The 27,145-nt window shown below is 41.7% G+C and overlaps 1 protein-coding gene across 1 annotated transcript in view; it reads right to left on the reverse strand.

The window, feature by feature from the left end:
* Positions 1 to 1,503: 1,503 nt before the first annotated feature.
* ap3b1a (adaptor related protein complex 3 subunit beta 1a) overlaps positions 1,504 to 27,145 on the reverse strand; it is a 54,040-nt gene continuing 28,398 nt past the window's right edge. Inside the window, exons 20-27 of the mRNA XM_061068699.1 lie at positions 26,103 to 26,253; positions 23,998 to 24,046; positions 22,989 to 23,095; positions 14,665 to 14,893; positions 11,280 to 11,364; positions 10,549 to 10,646; positions 9,102 to 9,240; positions 1,504 to 1,657 (exon numbers count right to left, since the gene is read on the reverse strand). Of these exons, the coding sequence (XP_060924682.1) occupies positions 1,504 to 1,657; positions 9,102 to 9,240; positions 10,549 to 10,646; positions 11,280 to 11,364; positions 14,665 to 14,893; positions 22,989 to 23,095; positions 23,998 to 24,046; positions 26,103 to 26,253 (1,012 nt within the window). The remainder of the gene's footprint in view (positions 1,658 to 9,101; positions 9,241 to 10,548; positions 10,647 to 11,279; positions 11,365 to 14,664; positions 14,894 to 22,988; positions 23,096 to 23,997; positions 24,047 to 26,102; positions 26,254 to 27,145) is intronic.

Here is a 27,145-nt window from a genome sequence, read left to right on the forward strand (position 1 = left end):
CTCTATTCAAAAGGAATAAAACTGTTGAAATGTCTAAATTCACATTTGCTATTTGGTTTAAATAGAATATGTATTTGTAACGTTAGTCATGCAGTATGAGGCACAGTAAAGCTACAGTTTGCATGCTTCACTTCATATCCAGACTCTGAGTCTTATGACACATTATGACTTACAAGGTTTATTTAATGAGATTTACACGAGCCTTGTATTTGCATTGTTATCTACAGTGGATTTGAGAAATAAAATAAACAAAGTTTGGACCATGAGCTGTTTTTAAAGGATACAAGACAGTGGCTCAGGATGTAGAGCGGGTTGTCCAGTAACCAGAGGGTTTGCAGTTTGATTCCCAGATACTGAAACCTGACTCACACGGTGCTTTGTGTGATAAATAAAGTGCTGCCAAAAGATGCACGTTTTGAATGTGTTAGTGGTAAAAGTGAGTGCATTGGTTTATACTTCAGCCATTTAGCAGAGCTCACCATTAACGATCCTGTGTTTCAGCCACACTCAGCTAAATGATGATACATCACAGCACCGACACTAAACACACCCAAAACGTTACCAGCAGCGGAAAAAAAGAGAAAAGAGAAAAAAGTTCAGTAAGTTCACTTTTTTATTGTTCAGCAAATGCGATACAAATAAAAAGACCTTGTCGTTTTAAGTCTAATCTATATGTCTGGTATTCTAAATAACATTATTTTCATGTGAAAGGCACTTTGACAAATGTGATTTTCGGGCAGTTTTAAAGTTGGAATGTAAAACTATAACACGAACAGAGACTAGTTTGGTTTGATAAAAGCTTATAAATGCACGACAATGTTCACTTGGGCTGGCACTGCTACTCTGCTTCTCTTGGCTTTAAAAAAACTATATTCATCAATGGCTCAGGCACAAATATCAATACAGTCGGACATTGACGCTTCAGATGTATTTGTGGAGCATCTTGATTGGTAAAGAGAATAAACAGGGCCTGAGTTCTTGGCCTGTAGCGTTGTGATGTAGTGAACTCTTGCTCCACAATATTTCTGGGTAATAATATAATTTACCCTTGGTAAGAACCACAAACGGTATGAATTATTTTTAGATGAACGACCAGTAAGTGTGACATTCTCTTGACGGAGGAGTGTCATGTTTGTGAAGGACAAAGTTGGACAAACAGAAAAAGCTGAGGGCAGTGTCCCGTTTTTAAAGGTAATATCACATCTATGATGTCTTATGTGTGTTTTAAAGGGGATCAACACTTAATTCAAGAATGTCACATAGTTATTCCCGTGGTTCAGGACAATCCTCTCCAAAGTAACAGACCAGAAAAATAAGAATCGCTGATCGCTCATTCTCTGTGGGCACACAGAGAAGTTCAAGCTCTAGCTCTTCAGTCTCAGGATTTCAGACGCCTAAATCCTCCCAAACCACAGAAATATAATGTATGAAATATTTTATTATGTTTTCTCCCCCTTTACCTTTACAACAAGAACCTGGCGGGGGGGGGGGGGGGGGGGTGCTCTATGCTTGGGCGAGGGCTTGTTTGAGGTCTCGGAGCAACATGGACGCCATGACGCTCTTTTCTGTGTTGACCGTGAGCAGGGCACAGGAGGACTCCTTCGTCTCCAGCGACACCAGGACCAGGGCTCCACTGCTGACCGTCCGCCCAGCAAACCTGCAGGGGAACACATCAGATTCATCAGATTCATCAGATTCATCAGATTCCAGGGCGCACATGTACTGTGGGAGCTGTGGCCTGATGGTGAATGAGGAAAGTTTTCACAGGAATTACCTTCTACAAAAGAAAAGGTCCCAACAAAACTGCTTCTTAAGTAACAGGGATACATTACATTACATTTAGCAGAAGCTTCAACCCAAAGCAACTTACAATAAGTGCCTTCAACCCAGAGGGTACAAACCCAGAACAACAAGAATCAAGAAAGTACAATTTCTTCCAAAATAAAGCAAAACTACAAAGTGCTATAAGTAGGTGCCATTTAAGTGCTACTCAATTGTTAGTTTCAAATTGTATTCAAGGTATAGTCGGATACAGTTTCTGGAAAGAGATTCGATGCTGAAAGAACCACAAAAAATTTCCTTTCACCTCTTTTTTATTTATGGATACATTTCAGTGAGAGATTTCTAAAACCAATAATTATCATGGTTAGATGTCACACGACTTAATTACGAAATACGTTTCCATCCTCCTGTCAGACTCATTTAAGGGGGATTCCTCTGCAAAAGTCAAAATTTGAAAATCATCTTGGTTGAAGCAAATCGGTTTCATGAAAATGGAAAAGTACATTTCAGCCATTTATCATTAGTGGACGGATTGATGATGACGGCTGGTGTCAGGTATCTGATGCTGTTTGAAAATAAAAACAAGGAAATTAACTTTTCACTACTTAAGCAGAATGAGACTAATTTGTACATTATCTTTAATAATTTCTATAATGCATTTGTTATCTCCGCCAAGCAGGTTATGTTTTTATCTGCTTGTTTTATTCTTTAGCAGCATTACTTAAAGAGTACTCGACCAGTTTCAATGATATTTTGTGGACCCAAATCAACATTTATGTAAGTATCTGGACCTGTAGGCGGATCTAGGATTTTTTTTTCACTTTCTTTAAAATCGCGAGTTGGGTGTTTATTAGAATAATTCATGGATCTTCATGAAAACATGTTTTTGAGACTGATAATTATAACTTGGTGCAAATACAAATAAAAATCTGAAACGCTGAATTTAAATCTGGTTTCATCTAGGCCTTGGCGGAGGTATGAATCCCCACTCTAGTGAAATTGTGTTTATATTCTTGTTGTATAGAAAATTGATGATTTGTACTTTGTTTTGCTACCCACATGTTCCCTTTTTCAATTCAACAAACATAATTAACATAAAAACACAGAAGTGAAGCCAGTGACTACTATATTATTGAACAGCTAATGTTAAACAAACATCAAGCAGCTTAAAAATGAAGATAAATGTGTTGGCCAGCCATGGACCTTTGCACTTAACTCACATTTCTCACCTCCACCCATAAATCCTCACATTAGAAAATTCTCTAACATCTCACACCTTGTAATTACCCTAAATTAGGGGGAGAGACAAAGGAGGAAAAGCGATGTGACAGGAAATATAGAGAGTGAAGCAACAGACAGTCTATTATTCCAACTGACTAAAGAGCCATTAGGGGTGAGACACGCCCTTCATGCCAGTCAATCAGAGTTGAGCCTGTTTTTATGGACTGTGGGTGTCTATGAGTGTGTGGGAGCCTTGGGACTGGGATGGGGGATGCCCGTCCCACCAGCTCCCTCTGGGCCATCGCTAGAATTCTCCGTACCCCTCGTTTCCTTGGATACCGTCCCACCGGACCAGGGGCAGATCTGGGTGCACATGGTCCCCATTGAGAGTGCTAACAAGAGGCAGACAGGGGCTATGACCCACTGTGACCCTCTTTGAGGGGGACAGAGCCGTACTGGGCCCCCTCTCCCGCGCCCCTCTGGCCCTTTGCATCTCGGAGCCTCACGTGGCTAACTCCCAGCCATCTGCCTCCATTTAGCACTACATCCCTGCAACAAAGACCCCCCGTGGCAGCCCGCTTAGGCCTGACAAACAGCCCACAAAGAGCCCCACTTAGGCCTGACTAAAGCTGGTGAAGAGGCCCCGCAGGACGGCCGGTGGACAGGCGCTGTCACGAGAGCCCAGCAACCCTGTGCTGCGCGATGGGAGCGACCGGCACGTCCACCAATTAGCACGCACAAGTTAAAGACGGGGACGGGTGGGGGGGGAGCCGAGGAGGGTACACGCATGCACAATGACTCTGTGCTGGCTCACAAACCCAGTGTGTCTGGGTGTGTCTCTGGGGAGCTGCTAAATTACCATCAACAGAGGGGAGGGAGTTTATCAGCGAGCTCTCAGGGAGAAGAGAGAGAGAGTCCTCCTCAGGCTTAATTAAAATATTAGCCACTTCAGCAGGAAACACAAGCCATTCAAGACGAGGATTAATTTCTCTGAGAAACACCAACTCTTTGCTCAGCTCTCGCCTCTTTAAATTATTCAGGGGTTGTGTATTATTCTGAATGACTAACTGTGGAAATCCAGGATGTGCTTCGTTCAAACCTTTAAAAACCAGAGCCAAAAATAATCATTTTTATCCTGTCTTCATTTACATGTTTCAACACGCAAACATAAACATGCACGCTAGTGTCCAGCTCCCACAGCCCCCCTCTCGCCCCCACTGTCCCCAGCTTAAGGTGTCTACGTGGTCCCTGTGGCTTTGCTAATGGATTTAGGATATAAATCTATCATTTACTCAGCCAGTTAACACTAGCCTGAGGCTGCTTTCATTTCGTCTCAGGAGACGCTGCTGTGGGCATTTGTTCATGTGATGGAATAAGAGCGAGTCAAAGAAACAGGAGCGTGCTGTGATTGTGTTTGATTTCCAAGCGCATTTCCTTTGAATATTCCGACTCTGCTGTTGGTGCGCGGCCAAACGCACAGGCCGGCCCCACACCACGGAAAGATCTAACACGACATCAGTGCATTTTTAAGGACGAGATGGGAAAGATTAAGGACAAGCGAGGCCTTAAACGGGTCATTGGTATTCTCCTGCACTCTTCACATACTGGGCTAAACACTGGATTAATTGCAGTGTATGGAAAGAAAAGCAAAGCATAACCCCTGGACTTAGAGCAGGCGGATTGGCATCGATCGGCAGGGCTGCGGCTAAGCATCACTCTCCAATTATCTGTGATTCTCCTCAGTGCAGAGAGCCTGTGTGTGCCATCTGCCTCCCCTCCACCCTGCCACTGCAAACACAAAGTGGGCTTCACCTTTGCATTCACCCTCACACCGAGACGACACGGGCCGCTGATGATTCGGCCCAGCAACCAAGAATGCAGGAGAACACGATCCCACTGCATCTCGAGAAGACGTTCAGCCATGTTTTATCATTCTCTGGAAACGATTAAAGCGCATCATGTTTTCACTTAAATCGGAAACTCGGAAAGGCGGAGGGCAACTGTGTGGCGGCTGAAGCTGGACGCTATTGTTCTGTCCTGGTTCTTGGGGCCAGGTGGACAAGTGGAAGAGCGTCCTTCAACCGACTGGTCAGCGAGGCCAGAGCAGAGCCGAACACAAGTGACCAGGCTCAGAGCAGGCAGATGGCCAGAGCCATTAGCCCCAATTACAACCAGGCACCCTTCACACATCTCCAGAGCTCGGCCATACGGACACACAGACGGACACGAGAGGTATAGAGGACATATGGACGACAGAGGCTGAGGAAGAACAGGGACAAGTTGGGAGGAGGAGATGAGAATTTAACTCAAGGGCTTGAGGAAAAACACATCACCGATAACTGAGATAAACATGTTGCATCTTCATTGTTGTCTGAAAATAACCCACATTACATCGGTTTCGTGGTGCATTTCGTATCATCTGAAGATAGATCATGTGCCACAGTGTCTGCTAAGCAATCTATAATGGAGAGACCAGACATTTAATTAGTCTGGTTACAAATGACACTCAATTAAATGTTAAATAGGAACAAGAATTCAACTTCACAGAAAAGAGGAAAATTCCCAGTGTTTAAAGAAACATAATTTAATTATATCAAAGTGTAAAGAGAAAGCACAGCTTATAAATCAAGGGGTGCAGTTTTTTTTTTTTTTTTAAATTAGGCTCTAACCAGAGGGATTGGCAATGCATGCAAAATTCGATCAAATTTGCTTTCAAACGGACTGAAAAATAGAGCACATTTATTCTATTCCGCCTGTTTAGACATAAACAAGAACAGCGTTGTCTACATTTGCTTTCCTGCTTGATTTATTGCCATCCTCCTTTCCAGCAATCAATTTCTGTGTTTCTGTGGCATCCCCCTCCGCTCGCCCCGGCGCCTGTATGGGGAAAAGCAGTGCTGCACCCTGCTGATAAACAAGGGGAGTGCAGGGAAGCAGTGGTGCAGAGGGGGAGAGGCAGGCTGTCGCTTTGTTCAACCGAACCTGTGTCATACACGGAGCTGCAGTCAATAACACGAGGTCGGTCTGAAGCACACTTATCATTCAAAGGCTTCTTCTTGAAATAACATCCATTCTACACTAAACCCAAACTCCCACTCCTGTGAGGGCAGGTACTTTGTGTGATCTTATCAGGGAGGCCTGGATGGAGGTCACCTCTCTCGTCAGTAGACATGACGAGAGAGGTGACCTCCAGGATAAGCTCTCAGTGGGTGTATCCAATCAGATCGATCAGCCTGGTATTCAAAGTATATGCGGCAGCAATACGCAACAGTGACCATGATCGAAGTAATTACAGGGCCGGAAAAGATTAGCTGATTAATCCAACAGTCAATTGTTGTTATATCAAACAATCACTGGTTCTCAAATTTTCTAAAAACACAACGAGTTGTTGCTTTTCCCTGTTTTATATTTGAATACATGTTTTATATTTATTTATATATTTTGGTTACCGGACAAAAACTGAGGATGTCCCTACTGGACCTCGATTTCTCACTTTTGTCTGATATTAATGATAAAAGAAAACAACAATCAAAAGATAATAATCCTTGTAATCTTGTTCACAGTTGGGAAGAGGAAGATGTAGTTTAAATTAAGCCATGATGATGAATGGTGAATCTAAATGGAAAACTGTGCCAAACAAAAACAGTTCGACAGAATGAACAAACCTCAAAGCATCGGGCTGTAAAGTGAAAAGAGCCTAATGTTGCTTTGAAAATGACTTACATGACTCATTTAGCAAAACTGTAGGAAATTAAGGTTCTGTCTATCAAGGAATTGTTGCAGCTCTAATCATAACACAACTAGTTCACTCAGTAGAGTCCATACCTTCACTAACACATTTTAATTCACTACATTCAGATTTGTATCTAGATCGACACCATATTGAACATATTGATTTTTCATCCTTCAGTTATACTCTGAGAAATTATTCTCACAATATTAATGAATGAGAAAAAAATATCCGCACCCTAATCCAAATCCGAAGTCCGGTGGTAATCCATCCCAGGGTAGGGTTAGCTCAATCATGCTAACTAAAAACAAACAAACAAATTGGGAGACGTAATAAAGTCAGTAAATTATTTGATCACCTTAAATTAAACATCATGAACCTGCACAGCGGATGGCATCGAATCTAAACCATAGATGGACGAGATGTAGAGGAACTTCTGGATAAATGATACATAAAAGCACCAAAACATGCTTCCTTCGCATTTCTCAAAGACAAGGCTGTCAAACCTGCTGCTTCAGTCTGAGGAGACAAACACAGGAGTTTTTCAGTGAGTAACTCCATCACTTCCAATAAGTGGCATGGACACAACCGGACAATATGAGAGTGTCTTTATTATTCGAAGACTACAGGGTAACATTGGGAGACTGTCGTCCTCTTTAGCCATCACTGAAGCAGGAGGGAGATTGATGGCCTGGAGTCATTTGAGTTATTGGTTATTCTGAATGAAGTATGGGCTTATTGGATGCCAGCTTCTCCCACTGGCTCACATTGATCTCCTCTCACTCTTTCAGCTCTCTGTGCCCTTGTGCTGTGGTCTCCTTATTTCTTGTATCCCCCACTCTGACTTCCTCGCGGTCCCAGTCTCCTACATCCTCTAATTCAAGCTAAATCTATAAAGAAATTATCACCAAAGACGAACGGAAAGAGACGGACAAGCAGGAGGAGGACAGATTGTGGCGCGAAGGGATGGAGTGAAAGACAAAGAGGAAGTGAAAGAGAGACAGCGGCATGGAGGGAGAGACAGATGGGGGGTGGGGTGCAGAGATGAGGCGAGAGAGAGAGTGAGAGAGCGAGAGCAGGAAACAGAGGGAGAGAGGGAGGTGTAATTATCTATCAGGTGTTCGGGTGTGCGTGACAGAGGAGGAAGCTCATTAGCACACTCTGTGTACACCAATTACACAGCCAGGCTTCTCAGGGCATTCCCCTGGCATGTGTGTGTGAGGGTGATCAGGAACACAGGCACTTTCACTCTCTGATACACGCACATGCACCGTTTGACTAAACTCCACGTAAAGCGCAATTATGACTGGCACGTGTAGCCAGGACCATTCATCTTATCGCTCTCTGACACGGGAAACAAAGTCCATGTATAAAATTATCGGTGACTCTCGGAACAGCGTCAAAGTGGGATCTTTGTTTTTACTATTTCTCCTGATGTGAGGGTTTGTTCATCAATCTTGTTCCTGCTGACACACATATCTCTAGGGTTGAGTTTGTGTTTACATGCAATGAAATAAGTTTACACTTTTATTTTCTATTATTAATTAACTTCCATTAACGTATTTCGCACACTTGCAGGATTTAGCTGATTTAATAAAACTATAATTTGATATTTACTTCAGACTTTGACATGTATTATGTAATATCGTACAAAAAAAATGTGTTTATCAAGGACAAAATGGCCTTTTTATAAAGAGTAGAGCTTCACAGTGGGCTGAGGCATAATGCTAATGCCACACAACATCACACCTTTGTGCTAGAAGATGGATTTTGCTTGGCCTGAGCCAGGCTACAAGTCTGACCATGTTTTCAGTTTTTATATTAAGTTAAGATAACAAACTGTAGTTCACAAACATACCAAGGGAAACAAATTGAAATATAGAATATTCAATTCCTCATCCGTTTTCATTTGATAACCTAACAGAACTAATTCTACTGAATTGTGTCATTCACTGGGAAATCATCCCTCCTTTCCTTATTGCTCTGTGGGTGAACCTTTCCAATAGATGACAGGAAATAGTAAATCACTTAGTGTGAAATGCTTGTCAAGACATGGAAAAAACATCCCATACTTCCCTTCAAGCTGCACATCATCTACATAACAGTAACCTGGATAATGAATGCAGTCAGATAACAAATACAGTATATTTTAGCAATTTTGTCCTTGGGAAACCACGTATCTCCAAGACATCAGGTTACATTTTTCTTTCCTATCTATTTATTTATTCTCTATTTAAAATGATTTATTTGAAGAATGAAAATGTTCCCAATCCATAAAGTTACACTTATGATCCCAGTGAGGAGCAGTAACAATATATATAATTAACCTCGCCATGACAAAAACACAACACATTTCTGGACATCTCACCTGTGGATGTTGTTCTGGCTGGACGACACCACTCCGACGTTGGCCGCAGACAGGACATGCTTGCTGATGGACTGGCTGGAGGTGTTTGCTGTTGCCATGGTGATGGTTTCCGAGGTCTCATTCATGCCCAGGAGCTTACCTGAGGAGATGCAAAAACGTTTAACCACAGAACAGAGACCTACCAGAACTAAGGCTAAATTCAGTTACGACTGTAAATTGAAAGTATTTGCATAGTTTAAATCAAGACCAAATGTATGCTTGTGCGTTTGTATTACCGTGAAATAAATTACAACTCCTAATTTCTGGGCTGACACTAACAGAACACGTTAAAATAGCATTTAATGATTCATCAAAATCGGAAAAGCTAACAAAATGGTGCATCTATCAGTAATGCAAATAAAGTTAAAAAAAAAAGAAAATTACAGTGTTCTTATCAATGAACAAGAATTTATTTAAAAAAGAATGGAGATAAATGTGCACAAGTTTGGTAGAAATAAAAGAGGTCTTAAAAGGCAAATATGATGAAAACCTGTTAAATGAAAGAATTCATTAACTTCACTCAATTGCTACAATGTGGCATCGTGCTCGAGAGAGAGAAAAGGGTCCAGTGAGGCAACTTGCTCTTCTCCGTTCAATCCACTCTTGTCTGAGTGCCAGTTGTATTCAGCAGAGCTCGGAACACAGTGAATGCAGATTAATTAAGGCGGAACCAGCATTTAGAAGGCACTTAAAGAGCACACTGATGGCTGAGATACGAGTGCGCTCTCTGCTCTCAATGGCTGCCACCGCACGCCGCTCTACAGGTGTGTGTGCTTGTGCTTTGGGAGGTTTGTTTTGGAAATACCATTAAGTGCCTCATAAGAAGAAAGCAATTTGCTCTAATGAGTTACGGGTGAGGAAATGTTTAGAGGCAGGCTGGGATTTGATTTTATTTCTTTGTAGAAATCATTTATGAAAACTGCAGACAATAAAGAAGAAAAACATGACGGTGTTAATATTAGATTTAAAGGGAGATTGTGTGAAAAATGTATTTTTCATCTGTTACAATTCTATCACCTTTAGATAATAGATCTGGCGATATTTAATATTTCTTATGGTATATTCTGATAACATTTAATTATCTGTGCCATAAAGCTCCATTGCGTTGAAACACAGTTTAAAACATGTAAATGAACCAGAAGTAACATTGAGTGACATGTTCCTTCATTACCAGAGCTGAACTGATCAATCTACCAGCCAATTATAACCTCCGCCAAGGAGAGCTCATCAAATTGTGGTTGGATCCAGGTCAGGGGGCGGGAAAGGACACTTTCCAACATTGTCGTTGATTTCTCAGAAAATCTCTGCAGAGTCTACTGAGTGACATTCTAGTTGCTATAATTTCAGTATCATTGGTACAATTCCAGTTTATATTTAGTAATAATGACGATATTTAAAGTGAACTCACCTTGCTCCTTACAGAAGTCCTCTTCTGTCATGGTACTGGGCATAAACAGCTCTCCTACAGCCGGCTGGATGGACACACTGAACTGGTCCTCCTTGGTGCTGAGGGAGAAAGAACAAGAGTACATGAATAGTGATGTATTTTGAGAATATCTAAAGTAAAGGGGTAATCAGGAAGCTTGTAATTTATGACTTGATTTTCTGGATTTACAACTCATCTTAATCTGGATGAATACAGAACAACATGTGTCGTATATAATGTTTGTGAGAGTGTGTGTGTTTATGCTTTGTTTGTGTATGAAATGTTTCTATTCTGATTGCTTTGCAAACCACGCTCTGTGAATGGCATTTTGGGCCGGATTGATTCCCCCATCCCGAACAGATTTTCTGATAAGGTTATTGATCGGCTGAGCAGCGGTGCCAATGGCATTCAGCAGGTTGATTTAGGCTGGGGCTGATTACTGCAGGAATAATTGTTATCCCAGTGAACCGGGATCAATTGTGGCTGATGTCTCACCTGGGAGTGCTGGCACAGAGCGGGTAGGAAAAGGAGAATTAACAAAGACCAAGAGAAAAGAGAAAACAAATGGACTTAAGAGAAACATAAAGGAGATGTGATGGTGGAGACGGAGAGAGATGTGTAGCAGAGGGTACCAGGTGAAAAAGATGTACACCTGAAAATCTGAGGGGGGAAAAACACCTGACTTGAAATGAGCGGATGTCAGCTCGTCTTACCACAACTGGAAGTTGGCTGCTTGCGTCGAGTCGCTGAAGTCAACACCCATGGAAACCGTCACTGAGGCCTCGGGCTCCAGTCGCTCTGAACATGGAAAAGAGGGGAGGAAAGGAGAAAAGGAAGAGTGAGTGACAAGGGCACAGTGTGCATCGCGTTGGAGGGATGGAGCTGCAAAGGGAGAGGGGGGGAGGCAGCGGGGGGGAGGGCAGCAGCAGAGTGGAACAGACAGGCATCCACAGCACTTGTGTTTTCTACTTCACAAAGCAAGGCCACCGCGTGTGAGAAATCCATCCTTCAATCTCATTCCCCACACCTCTAGCCTCAGGAAAGAAAAAAAACACACATGAAGGACTAGCATATTTCCAAAACTACAGGCTTGTCAAAGAGGGCATCAGCATCAGGAGAGACGCGGTAAGGGAGATGGACGGAGTGGGAGAAACGCGAGTTCGAAAAAGAGAGTTAAGTAAAGCCAAAAAACGCTGAAGAGGGAGTCTGGACAGCTGAATGCCACAGGAGGAGGACGGGGAGGAGGAGGGTGGGGGGGAGGTTAAGGATGGGAAGAACACAGACAGACAGAAACATCCTCCACGCTCCCCCAGTCGGCCTGCGTTTCTCCTCTCCGTGGAGCAGGGCTATCTTACTCTATAACTCTCTCTAAAGCCGGAGCAGATAGGAGGCTCCAGAGGAAACCCTCTGAAAACAGAGCCATCATGGACTCACTCCTAATCCAGCCATCACAGCTTCTCTCACACTGTCTTTGTTACTACTCCCTGGTCTTCTGTGTCAATATATATATACTACAAGATAAAAAATTTGGAATGTCATCTGAAGTCAAAGGTGTTTCAAGAATAAATGTGAAGATTCAACAAGGGGTTAAAGACCTTTGTTCACACTGTAAACCAACAATCTTTCTTCTTTTGCTATTTCAATGTTAGTTCTAAAATAGTGAGTCACACTGCAGTCAATTCAAAAACTGCTGAGTCTTCTGCTCTGCTTTCAGGAAGGGTTTTTAGAAGCTGCTACTTGAAACGAGTTATGCAATCTGATTTATTATAACTCGGGTCTTACTGTCATGTTTTTAATGATTTCCATCACTTATTTAAAACAGTCTTGAACTCACCAAAGTGCTGTAGTTTGAGAACAACAGTGTCTCATAAGAAAAGATATACAGGCTGTCAATCAATATTATCAACATCACCGAAAAGTGTAATTATCGCTTATTAGAAAGAAAAACTGTGTGTGCAATGTGCACAGCTACTGTTAGTTTGGTGCATCTAAATTGAAGCAGGAAGTTATTAATGTAATAATATTATTTAAAACAGAAATGATCAAGGTCAACTAAAAGCCATGATGTAATAAACTGGAATTCTCCTTTAAAAACACAGAAAACTCACATAGCTAATAAACTCCGCCAGGTTAAGCTTTCACCTGGTTCATTTGTTAGTTTGTTTGGGTTTCAACAGGATTATGCAGGAACAACAAATCAGATTTATTGGAAACTTGTTGAAAGACAGAACCCATTCTATTTTTTGGATGGATCCAAAAGAAAAGGGAGCGGATCCTGTCGTTTTTTTCTTTTTTAATTTCCCCCCATTTCGCAGCGAATACTGTATGGATCTCAATGAGAAAGATAATCAGGCGTATTTAGAGGTCTGATAAAATGAGTGTGTGCTATTTGGTAAATCATTAAGCAGATTTAAATCTGGTTTCATAACAAACAAAAATAATTTGTTAATTGATTTACGGACCCATTGTATGACATTAGCAGTGACACAATCACAAATACTTCATATTTTAAACAGTAAAATTATGTGTTAAATAGACATTAACATGGCGACGAGCAAAACTGGGAAGTTTGGCACCTCGTACATGCACGGTGCAATATTTCTTATTAAATACAAACCTGTTTGTGTTATCCCTTATCTAATACACAACACAACATAAAGCTTTGTCTGTATTCATCGTCTGCAACTTAGCCAAATCAACTCCAGCCGCACGCTCACAGTAGCCGGGCTCAATCGATCCAAATTAGCCACTGTTTGACTGCTTGAGTTCCTTCAATGCCCAATCAATCCCCTGCAATTGACAGTTTTAATGTGCTCCACCGCACACTGCCCGGCTGTGTGTGTGTGTTTGTGTGAAAATCTTGTGGGAGCACTGCTCTCAGCCTTATATTATACTCAGTGTAACGATCATACCACAGTGTGACAAGAAATATGAAGTCTGTGTCCGTCGGTCCTGATCGATACTAACGCACAGGGATTAGCCGAATAGGGATTGGGCTATTTGCTGGGCTGACAGCCATCAGGTTTATAGGTTTTTTATAACACAATAATCATTTAATATCTGCCTGAAAAACCATCATAGTAAAGGCAGAGCTCCATTGTGGAGGAAAGGGAGAAACTTCAGATTGAAATAAATGTGATTGTTTACATTACACGGGAGGGGAAGAAAATGTGTTGTGTCACGACTTAAATCCAAAAAACACACAACTGAGGTCATGCTGGAGTTTGACCCACTTGTCACCCAGCATGTTTGAGGTCTGACACTTAGTCAATAATAACAGTCCGGTGGCTTTTTATAAAATAAAGAGAGGAAATGAGATCGTGTGGGAGCTCTCCAGCCAAAAAATACACCTAACAATTATATTATATCTGTTTAAATAAGAACTTGACACACAGAGATAAAAGATTAAATATCACCACTGGATTAATAATGCCTATTTAAATTGACTTTATTCACTTATTCTAGATAGTGTTAAGTCAAGGGGTAATGTGAAGTAGTGCTTAGTGATAAGCAGATAGGCTTTTTATACCAAGGAAACTATTGCTTTCAGAAAGAAACGCATATCTCTTAACTGTTCATCTTCAAATTTTTAATAACCAGGTGACCAGTGCTCTGTAGAAGCGGCAGCTGGGACTCACTATCAATGTAATATTGACAGCAGAGGGCACATGGTTGTGGGCTGGACTCAGAATAAACTACATCGCCCATGTTCATGATAATTAATTAACATGTTACCTGGTGCTACAGTGTGGCTCATTGATGTATTTGTTATAGTTTACATTGAGGACACAAGCTTAGTATAAAGGAATGACATACATCAGCAGGATTTCTTTATTTCGCAATATCAGACTTTTAGCTTTAAAATGTGGTAATCTGTGTAATATTCTTCAAATATTTCCAAAAATGGAAATATGACAGAGGAAATACTGCAGAAGACTTTATTCATGCTGCACACTTGAGTCAGTGAGTTACAGATTCACCAAGGACAAGGGGTGATCAGAATATCAACAACACAAATGAATATGTGAGGACACAACCCCTCTGTCTTTTTGCTGAGGGAACAGTGGATTAATTCGGACGTGCGACACCTGTACTCACCGATGGTGTTGAAGCAGTGGATGTTCAGACTGGCAGAGTTTCTGTCTCCTATATGGATCTCCTCCAGGCTGTGATCCGAGCCGTTGGTCAGTACGACCTGCACCGCCACCATACTGGGCTGGTAAAGGCAAGGCTGCCTGGGGAAGTGGTACTTGGCTGAGAGACCTTTTCCCGTCATGTGGTGAAGCAGCTCATAGGTTGTCACAGGGCCGAAAGATGGAGTGGTGACCTGAGAAAACGCATGAAAAACAGGGAGTGGGTTTTGTGCTGTAGTAGTACAAACAAACAATGCTGACTATAACTTCTTGATAATCCTATATGATCATCATTATTGTCATTAAAAGCTGGGATTGATCCATGAAATATTAACTACTGCTGACAAAAGCAGGCTTAGACCAGTAGAAAAGACAGAAATATATATATAAAAAAAAAGACATACAGAACATTGCACAGGAGCTCAGCGCTCTCCACATCAACACAATATCCAGGGACGCCTTGTGCATTACAGTGCAAATGCATCCACACAAGAGAACAGATTAATACAAGAATCCCCGTTCTTTCCATCCCATATATTCATGCAATTCATTGTGTCCAATCAGCAGCCAGAATGCAGCACTTTTCTGTGGCGAGGGACAGACTGTTGGCTGATAAAACCTCCACCTCCACCCCTCCCTTCATTAACTCTGTAGGGTAAAGAGGGGCCCATTTAAGAAATGTTCCAAATCAGCTTAGTTAGATGGAAATGGGCTGGATGCTCGGTCGAACCCGGCTGAATAAAAACAAGCTCTAATGAATAGAAGCACAAGTGCCTGCACGGGCCAGACCTGCCACTCGCAGCCCTTTTTAAAAGGGGCTTTTACCTTTTCAGAGGCAGGAAACTACATTACCTCTGAGAGGTGTGGAAAAGAAAGGTGGTGGAGTATTTTTTTTCTCATGAAATATCTTTTAAATTCTCATCACTCCGATGAATTTGGTTCACACTTGGTGGCGTTTCTTTTTTTCCACTTGACGGTGGCACCTGTCAGCTCTTGCAAGACAGACCGGGTCTGCCCACACAATGCGACACAACAACACGCTATCTAAATATATTTATATATGAGAATATTCCCATAATAGGTATAAACTTGAGGCATGCCTCTGCCGTACCAATACAAATCATCACAAAAGTACGCCAAGCATGTGCAGTTCCTTCTTCCTCAGTAAGTCAGAGAGGTTCTTCTGTTTTGAGTGGCAGCACTAATTAGTTTTAAACACCAGGATGGATAACGCCGTTTCACACCCTCTAAAACACTTAGCACTCGAGTGTACTCACACGCCGACACAGGGCCAACACATCGTTGTGCAAATGAGCATGAGTTAAGAGACTGAAATAAAAAATGAAAAAAAAATCCCTTCTCAGTGCCAAATATATATATTTTTTACACAAGTAGAACAAAGACAAAAACGAACTGGTGGGCAAAAATAATAGGACATATCATGAAGTTGTATACAGGCAGTAGTAAAAACAACTTTCCCGTTAACAACAGACTTCAGGAAGAGGCGATGTGTGTTGAGTAATTACGCTAATTGAATATGACTAAGTATATAACATGAAGAAACACAGTGGAAACATGCAGCCATGATGGTACGGCTCACAGGGTTGAGTGGTGTCAGTGCGTGTTGTTTTGTTGAAGCTGAATGTAGCGCCACCCCCCCCTGTTCTGACTCGGGTGAAAAATGTTCGAGGTGTCCTCAGACTTGTCGTGTAGCGTGTGAGGAAGAGGAATCGGTTTGACGTGCAAGACGTGCCGCAGAGCCGAGGTTCCAGCGCGCTCATTTTGGAGGGTGAGATTGTTGAGGGGAGATCGAACACTCGCCATCACTGTACTGTAGCAGCGAGACAAGAACAATGCAACAGGTTTCTTAATTTAATGATCGGAAAAACTGTAATGCCTGAAACACTTTCACTTACTTACACTCACTAACACTGAGGTGATAAGGTCAGAGTCTTCTTTAATATTATCAATACCATTTCAAATATTTACTGATCTAATCATGAAACAGGAGAATGTTACTTATTATGGTTAGTTTATTGTATTGTCTACCAGGGACGAGACCCGAGGAGGAACACACTACGTTTTCAAGCAGAACCAGACTAACGGGCCAATCCAGGATGGTTATTCCAACATTTTTAAAAAACACTTTTGGCAAAGTTATGCACTCGCCAAACACCAACATAGTCTTTTTGTGATCAGTTTGAATTTATTTTCTACAAGGAATGCTGAAGTTCATCAACAATGAACCTCTGTCAATAACTTCAGATTGACAGGTAGATACATAACAGAAAATGATAAAGAGAAACCCAACAGAAGATTAAATGGCTTGAAGCAGTGGCTAAACTTGTAACAACCAAAGCCATGATATGATAATTTTTCCTCCCTGGACCTTACGTTTCCCATCATGCAACTCAATAGGATCTTTCATTTCGCCTTCCTTGCCTGTTGCATGCCCAAATCTTTAATACTCTACACTTCCTGGTTGAAAATATCTGTTTCATCTAGTCTCAAAAACTTATCTGGGTTATTTTCTTACCAAAAACTTCCTGCAGAGCAACACAAGACATCACACCACTGATTTCACAGGCCCAATAAAGCCTCTCCAAGATAGTAAACAGACTATTATGTGTAAAATAGTGAAATACACCTTTAATATTAAACCATGGCTGCAAAGTTCCCATTACAAATGATTAGTCCTGTGTAACTCCAAAAGTGACGTATAACCATTTTCTCAAATCAACAGTCTATCAACAGTGCCTGACTTCCCTTTCTCCAAATGACCTTTTTATGAATGCATTGTCGTGTATTAGGTACACCCTGCTAAATATAATAAAGTATAATACAAGAGTGCTGCAATAAATCCTCCTTTCACACAGGTTATAATGTCACCCAATCACTGTTTGTTGAAGATTCACATGATTTGATCATCTTGTGCACCCCATGAATATCAATGGGGGTATAGGCTAAATAACAGAAACACGTCTCTTTATGATGCAACGTAAGCTTAAGTTGAGTTCAGGTGTCATAGAGGCACCAGCATTTAACAAAGAGTAAACCACAGGCAGCGTGAGTCGTATCAGATACAGAATAAACCCAATCAACAACATTATCTCTTCATCTCCTTGACAGACTAGCAGTGTCTCCTGTGCCCAGACCCGGCCCAGTGTCTGTGGAGGAGGTCAAACAAACATTTGCCGCTGTGCTGTAACGCCACTACGCCCTCGCGAGCGCCCGTCACGCCACCGGCAGCCTGCAAATTTATTGGGCCACTTTTGGATGTGTCAGAGCAGTCGGTGTCGATAAAGCTGGCCGTAATGTTTGCCACCCCATCACAACGGAGATTTACCTCCCTGACAGACACATCCTGCTTCAAGGTCCTGTCTTGTCGCCGCGCCCCGAGCAGGAGGCAGCTACATGAGCAGAGGGGGGGGGGGGGAGAGACAGGACAAGGCTTCAAACTGCTTATTATCACCAATTTGACACAGCGGACAGTTAAAGCCTGACACGAGTGCCCACACAAGCCCCTTCACCCTTCCATCCATTGTTGTCTTGTTGCGAAGCACGAGACCATAACACCTCAAGTGTAAATAAGAGAATAAGAGGGATGTAACCTTGACTCCTCTTGTCAGTCCCTCTTTCTGTTTTTTTTTCCCTCCCTTTGGCTCCCCTGGACAGGAAAGAGGGAGGTGACAATGAGGCAGGAAGTTGATTGAGAGGCTCTATTATGCATCAACTTAAAGGAAGCCCCTGTGATGGATGACACAGACACCAGTCACCTTCAGGGCCGGACGCTACGTTCCCGAAAATCCTCTCTGGCAAATGACCTGAAAATCCCGCTGACATATTCAAAAAAGGCTAAAAGGAGCCATGCAGCCTTGGGCCGTATGCACAGGAAGGCCAATCTAACAGAGCGGGGTGCGGGGAGTACAGAGATGTATGGATATATATTGAAAATCCATTTCTGGTTTTCAGACACCGTCTGCCTCCGAAAGCAGGGACAGGATTTCATTATGCTCTACAAGAGTTGTGTGGATGAAGGTAGGGACATGTGTTTGACTTTAGGGCCTAATTGTTCCCTTCAGTCAGAAGATGACAATTAATTGAGGGGCATCACAAAGACCTTGACAGCAAATTGAATTAAATAAATGTTAGTACAGCCTTTTTAAAACTACTTTAATGTAACAAGAAGTCTCTCCAGCGCACGAAGACAGAGGTTAGTTCATTTACGCTAATTTGTTGGCAAATTAGATGTTCTAAAATGATTAATTTTGAAATTTTCCATTAAAGAACATTAGCAATAATAGAGGACTGTTATTCAGAAACAGTAGCGTCCTTCCTCTGGCTTTGCAAGGCTTCTTAACAAAGTGACAACACTTTTTTGTATTAGCATGATATGCACTTTAGCTGCAACTGCTTACATCTATTATTTGCTGATTATTGTCTTACTTAATTAACGAATCATTTTGTTATAAAATTATTTAATTAATAAGAATAATGCCCAAAAACTACTATTAATTTAGTCAAGTGACCATCAAACTAAGAAAATCTGTATAAATTCATATTTGAGAAGCTGTAACAAGCGATTGTTTTGCCTAAGAATCACAGGCTCATTATTCTTGTTGCTTTTGTTAATCACTACCAGTCTGATAAAAAAAAAAACATTTTCTATAACTTAATACGTCTCTTCTACTACATTTCGTGTCTTTTTACCCCCAAAAGTAATCCCTCATTTTGTTTATTTCAAGAAAATTCTTGAAAACGTAAATTTCACCAGAAAACAATTAACTAAACTGTCAGATTTATTTTTACTTATGTTAGAAAAATTACTAATGGAATTGTAACCTCTTTATAATTATGTGATGGATACACACATACAGAGACAAGAAAGCTGCTCTCACATGGTTACTGGAACTATAGTTAATAAGAAAGAGATGTTGCAACAGCTGCATCAAAACACAAATATTTCCCAAATAGCTGCGTAGGCCGCAGCGCTGACTGGCTATTTCCGTGTGGGCATTTATTCCTATTTAAGAGGCAATCTCTGCAGTTTGAGTGGCAGCGGCAGGTTTGGAGGGCAGGGGCTGCTATATTCTCGGTGCTCGGGGTCCTTCTGCTGATTCATAATTAGGCGTGAACCCAGAGCGCCCGCTACGGGGGAGGTCAGAGGGGTGAGGAGGGAGACGGGGGAGGAGGAGGGGCTGAGCTGGTGCCCGCCTGATGGACACCAAATGAACAAATTATGATGGCCCCCTCTGGGCGTGATGGGGTCAAACACCCTGCGCCCCGCCGCTGACAGTTCAATTTCCCCCCAACGCAGTCCCATTCGCTGACTGCTAATTATGAATGAAAAGTTATCAGCCTCAGCCGACCCGCCGCACACACGGACAGGGGACGGAAGAGGTTTGGGGAGGGTGGGAGGGTGGGGGGGGGGGGGGATTTAAGAGGCATTTGCGAGAGATCCTAATGTCAAAATGTTATTAGAGAGAGCCGTAGCATGCAGAAACCGGGGAGAGGAGGAGGAGACAGAGGAGGAGGTGGGTCAAAGACAGTGACCAGGGTTAATCTAAATGCCTTTGATAACCATGCAGTAATTCTCTAAAAGGGCCCGAGCGCTCAGCTGAGACAGACTCGCTGCCTCTGTGGGCAGATTGCTGAGAAATAGAAATGACACTGGGACCAGCGTGTGTGTGTGTGCTTGCGTGTGTGTGTGCTTGCGTGTGTGTGTGCTTGCGTGTGTGTGTGCTTGCGTGTGTGTGTGCTTGCGTGTGTGTGTGCTTGCGTGTGTGCGTGCGCGCGTGCGTGTGTGTGTGTGACAGAGAGAGCTTATATGTAAGAGTGTGCATGCGGAGAGGAGGGGCGTGTGTGAATAAAGGTGAGGTTATTTACCCTCGTCTATGAATCCCGATGCCCATCATGTATTTATGCATAGAATTTACTCTAAATCAGATGTTGATGTGCAAAAAGTTCCCTGCTCTAATCTGCATTTCTATTCTCTATTACACCCTGGCCTTCACCTGAGGAGGAGGAAGAGGAGGAGGAGGGCGACTAACAACTAACTTGCGCTGCATAAACGCTGGCATGAGAGCAGCTGTCAATCATACTGACTGACAGGCGGGCAGGACTGACGAGCAGATTCAGAATTTAGAGTACCTGGCCACTCGACAGTGTGGAGGCCGCTCACGCCCTGCAGCAGCGGCTACACATTCATCTACATGCATGCTAACAAACTATTCACAATTAGAAGTGAGTACATACTTTGAAAGAATCATTAACATGGTGCTGCCCAACACCCACACGTTTACATGAAGCTTTTACTCCTTCATACTTCTACTTCAAGCTCTTCAACTGCTTATGAATTTCTTATCCTTTGGACAGAACCAAGCTGTTCATTACTTCTTCCAGTCTTTATGCTAGGATAAATAAACTGGCTGTTGGCTGCAGTTTCATCTAAACCCTTCAAAAGGTGACAGTGGTGTCAATACTCTAATCTAACTCTTGGCAAGAATGAGATTTCTCCCCCAAAATAAATTGTAATTGCTTTAATACGTAGATGTACTTCTACTCCCACTGCTCTTTGAGCCATAACATATATTAATTGTGGCATTATTTTCAGATCACCCTCCAGAACACTGATAGGAGGGAGTGAATTTAGCTAATGACAGCATTAATGACACGTTATTGAGTATTTTATGAGATTTTGTATGGCACTCTATGGAGCCAGAGATTTTTTGTTAGCCAGACTCTGCTGGCCCTCAACGGAATTACACTACAAGAACTTCTGCCTTGTCTTTAGTTATCAGACACAAAAGCGAAGTCTGTTTTTAATGTACAGTCGTTTCTACTGTGACTTCTCTTTAGACATGGCACCTTTTCAATGTCCGAGTCCTACGAGATGGATCCTTCCTCTGTTGCTCTGTTGTAGTTTCTCTTCCTGTTTTTAAACAGTACAAAGGCCACCATGCGTCACTTCGGTTGAAAAAGCCCTCTTGGACAAATATGAGATCTGCACTACATACATAACATAAATACTGACAGACAAAAAGACAAAATATGAATTGTTAATCTTTGTTTTGATGCAAGATGCAGAGATCGTCCAGCCATCTGTTATTGATTTATGCTCATCAAAATATTCTTAGGAAAAATCATCGATATTCTGGTGATGATCCAAACAGAAAGTGGTACAAACTTAATTTGAAACACACACACTGTGAAACGTGAATGTGAGAACAAAGACATTACTGGTAAATCTCAGACCTAAAATATCACATTTCCCAGTCTCACGTTACCAAAATTTTTGATTTAGGACCTAAACTATACATTGATTAATAAGTAATTTTGATGATCAGTTAACTGTTACATTTTTTTGTTGTAGATACAGATGATTTGGGTACTGTTCTTTGGAGAAAACAATTACATTTTATAGAAGTAATTGTGATAATATTAAGTAATTTTTCAGTTTTATCACATATTTATTTTTAACAAATAAATCTATATTTATATACAAATTAAACCACAATAAAAATAATTTAGTGACAGCAGAAGACATTCAACTGAATTCAAATAAATTCTAAAATAAAGGCTCTTTTGTGTGCATGCTGAAAAAACACGAGTCACAAATCAATATTGTGATTGAAACTTGTAGGCTTTTCTGATTTGAGATCTTCAAACAGCAGAGGCACCACAGACCTGACCGTGAAACACAAAATAGATACAGCAACGGCAGAAAGAATGGTCTGGACATTTCCCTCACGGGGGAAACGACAAGATATAAAATACACTGAGCCGCTCACATGCTGAAGAGAGAAAGGAGCCGTCACACTAGGAAAGGTCAACCATCAGATATACACAACACGGAGACACAAGGGACCCAACATCTGACAGGGAGATATGGAAGGTGCCAGAGAGGAGAGATGAGAGAGAGTGAGAGAGAAGCGGAGAGAGAGATACGGAGTGGATGGACTTATATGACACGCAGAAATAGAGTTCAAGGGTGTGGAAGAGCAAAAGACTGTGAGGGTGAGAAAGACAGACTATAAGAGATACAGGAAACAGGCGGAGCAGTTGTACCGTCCTGACTGGCTATAAATATAAGAAGGCAGAAAAGGTCAATAGTTGGCATCTGGAGCAGAAATGTTCCTCAAGGGAGAGAGGCTCATTTCACCATCTCATATACTGCTCTGCTGTTCTGTCAGTGTCAGGCAGAAAGGCACAATTGACTCTCCACACATGCTGATGGAGGAAATGTCATCCTGTGTGTTTTCTAATGCAGACACACACCAGTATACTAACCTGTATGTCGGGGGAAACGTTGGAGAGGGACAGGCCTTCAAGGTCGGACAGCAGGCTCGAGGAGAGGACGGCGGACTTTGGTGCATTGGTTGTCGCTGCCGGAGAAACTGAAGAACGAGAAGAAAACAAAGGCTCAAGACAGACACTTTTTAAGCCTTCTATAGCTACAATACAGCTTCGGCACATGTTGCCATATACCACTGTGTCCTTGTTGATACTGACACTGGTGAGCGCCAAAGGTTACAAATACATTTTTGGGGTCACTTAGAGGTTGGAGAAAAAAAAACTGAAGACACAAACACTTTTGGAGCCTTTTAATTTGAATATTTTCATTTGGTTTTAGTATGCTCTCTGTTCATTGTTCATATGGGGGCACTGATTATTATTATATTATGACTCAAGGTCAGGTATTGAATTTCACATGAGCCCCATATTTGCATTCTTAACCAAAGAAAGAAAAAAACCTGTAAAACGTTTTAGTTAAACTATAAAAGGGAAACATTTTCATCGAAGTGTCACACATTTCTGTTTACCCCTGCCCTCTCAAGTTATTGTGGAATTTGAATTTAAAATTGTACATTTGGACATTAAGCAGACATGGAGAAACTCAGGCCTTCATTCAGTCCTGCCCATTTGGCCATGTGACAAAAATAAACCCAATATTCACTCTCATATTAGCTCGTTTTTGGCCTCAAGAGGAAACTTTCTGGGTCAGCAGCACATAGATGCTTCCTCTATAGGAGTTTGTCAACTTCCTCTGTCTTTTCATGTTATTTTTTATTGGAGCTTTTTCACTGCATGCTGCGCATAAAAATCGGGTTTGTGAACATAATTTAAAAAACTGAAAATGTAATCAACAAACTAAACTAGATTAAAAGACTGGAGCTGCTGAGTTAAGTGGTAATTCTTTGTAAATTTGTCATGATAGGAGACCCCTTTACATCACACATTAAAAACTACAACCCTCTGCTGAAGTGGTTATTTTGATAAATGTTTGAGCGAAACTCACAGTCATCAAGATCCAGCAGAGAGACTTCCTTCTTGGACTTCCCTTCCACCTAAAAGGCAGACAACAGGAGAGGATGTAAGGAAATAGGACCGGGCAGAAAAATGACACCTCAAAAGAAGGGTACTCAAGTTGAGTGTTGTGCGGTTCCGTGTATGAAATGTCTCAATTTCGCCGACAGTCTTTCAAAATCACGACACATTCATCCCAAAACCGGGCACTCCACATTTATATGTAACATGTCTGAAATTTCCGATGGCAAGTCATGCACAGTGTCGCGTCACAACCGATTCACGCCGCCTCATGCGACTGAGCCGGGCTTGTCAGGTGTTGACTTGTGGGAATTGCAACACACGCCTCTATCTCGCACCACAACCGGCCCAATAAAAATGCATTTATACATACGAGTGCTTTTATCACCCTTTCTCCACACACCCCTAACCAACCAGGGCGCCATTCACGTCACATAAAGAACCATAAAATTCCACTCTGCATACTCCGGGCCGAGCAGACGGCACGAAAAAGAACAACGGGACAGATGAGGGAGTGAGGAATGAGAGAGAAAGCAAACAATAAAAGTTAGCGTCCGTATCTTATCAGATCTTCTCTGATTGACGCCTGGTGGTGGCAATAGAGACGGAAACCTTGTTAGTAATTGGAGGTCTGACCATGAGACAGAGAAATGTAGAGAATGCAGGGGAGAGAGAGGGAGAGGGAGAGGGAGAGGGAGAGGGAGAGGGAGAGAGAGAGAGAGAGAGAGAGAGAGAGAGAGAGAGAGAGAGAGAGAGAGAGAGAGAGAGAGAGGAGAGAGAGAGGGAGAGAGAGAGAGAGATGCATAATTCATAGGCTATTGCCAAAAAACAAATTGCATGAAATGAGAATTTCATCGTGCAGAAAAGGAAAGGGAGGGCGAGAAATGATGTGATGAGCCTAACTGGTAAGAAAAAGGTGGTGAGGGATAAAAATGAGGGGAATGAAAGACTTGCAGATGATTAAAGAAATAAAGCTGATGGAAGCAAAAACATCACATAACAAATTGTGATTCCAAAGCTCTGCACATGTGGATGTGAGGGACAGTGACTTCCTGAAACAACGTCTCTCCATTAACTCCCTGCATAAGTTCTAGCATGATATTCTGTAGAAATTGTAAAATACCTTAAATGAGATATTGAACATTTGGCAATGATTTCAAAAGAGAAGCTACCTTGTCTGGCCAAAGAAGAGTGTTTTTTGCTAAGTTAAGTGCTATTAAATGTTATAAATCAACAACCTTTGTAAATAGTATTAGTTCATGAATTATTAGTGCATGCAATGTGTTGCCAAGGCTACAAACACCGACATACATATCAATATTTGAATGTATTTCTAACCAGACAAATTTCATCTATTTTGATAGCGCTGAATGTCAAGATAACCAAGAACAATAAAATCAGAAATATCTTAAAACACTTCTGCTCAGTTGATGGAATAAAGTCTGTGGCTCATCTTGGCCAATTTTAAAGTGTTTCCTATTTAAATTATAGAAATAAACTTGTTGCGTTGTTTAATTTTTCTGATTATGAATTGTTTAGTGCTAGTGTGCTCCATTCACTTGGAGCCGTCTTTAATTAAGTCGGCCATCAAAACAAACTGACAAGCCCAAACTATCTTCTAATTGAGTATGTTCTACAAATCAAAAACACACAGTGATCGACAGTCATGTGTTATATGAGCCAGATTTAAACATGTGTACGTGATCAATCCTAGTGAAAATACGCAAAAAGCACAGCTCTCACAATGCTCACGATTTTATTTTTTTTATGCATGTAAAATTTGTTCTGTTGGACAATTTTTGGACGATGATTAATAAGTCACATGTCTGATAAACAGACTGGTATCCACCTCAGACAACAGTCTAATGAAGGCTACAGTCTATTTATATTCTAGTCACTAGAATATGAATATCAGTGTACTGGGGAGTTTTAACCCTGACAGACTGAGCTCACTCTGGTTTGCATCTTCATTGCATTTGAATCCTCAAATGCACTAAACCTTTCTTAGTGGAAACATTTGCTCATCCTGGAACCATAAAGTCAAGTTTTCTACAGCCAAGTAAATTAAAATGTCACCTTGGGTTTGGACTTCACGTCACTCTTCTTCTGCACTGTGGCGGAGTCGGAGTCAGAATCGTCTTCAGACTCAGTCTCTGAGCTGGAGGAGCTTTCAGCGGATGAACTGCTGGCATTGGCCACAGGTCCGTTACCATTTTCATCGGACTCACTGAAACACACAGGAACAGCACAAAACTGCCTCAGACATGGGATCAATACAAGGAAGAGAAAACCAGTACTTCCCTATTTGAAACATTGCTTTTTACCACATCAATTACATAAAAAAGCTTTCATGTAATATTATTTGTACAAATAATCTAGGAGGCACTAAAGAAAACTTGCTTTTTCCCCTTTTCAATCTAATCTGGAAGGTTGAGAAAGACGCAGTTAGAAGTAAAAAGATCGACGTGTTTTTGTTTGTGAAGTTAATTTAATGTTGCGTTCACTCAAAAAAGATTCCTTCCATCTTTCTCCTCTGTCTTTCACTTGCTCTGTCCCTCTTCAATTTGTCCCAATAATGAGTGTTTACTCTGCTTGCCCGGGATTTTCAGCCGTTAAATTAATGAGGGGAATTGTGACGGTAACTGGCTTTTTAACTTGGGCGATGATGAAAAGCCAGTATTAATTTGGCCTACAGATTTCATTTGCTGCGAACAGGAAAAAGTGATATAAATCACTGTGGGCCTGATTAGGCCCTGCCTGAAATGACTGGGCCATAATGAGGGCATTATGCTGTGTTTGTTGTGGAAGCACTGGGGTGAGCTGCTCTAATTACAGTGTGTATGTGTGTGTTTGCACACTTGTGTGTGTTGGAGCACTGGGGTGAGTTGCTCTAATTATACTCTCTAATGGAGAGAACAGGGTCAGCCGGCGGCCTGTCACACAGCAGAATCAGGTACATTCCGTGCGAGTTTGTGTGTCCGTGAGTAAATGAAGTGGAGTGCGTAAGAAACTAAATTTGCCGCTGTGTAAGAGAGTGCGCGTGAGCATATTCAGTAGTAATGACTTAAATCTCATTCATTGGTAACACCAGGCTGCTAAATGACCAATCAAAAGTCATT

The sequence above is a fragment of the Limanda limanda genome, chromosome 1 (assembly GCF_963576545.1).
Source record: "Limanda limanda chromosome 1, fLimLim1.1, whole genome shotgun sequence".
Classification (NCBI taxonomy): domain Eukaryota; kingdom Metazoa; phylum Chordata; class Actinopteri; order Pleuronectiformes; family Pleuronectidae; genus Limanda; species Limanda limanda.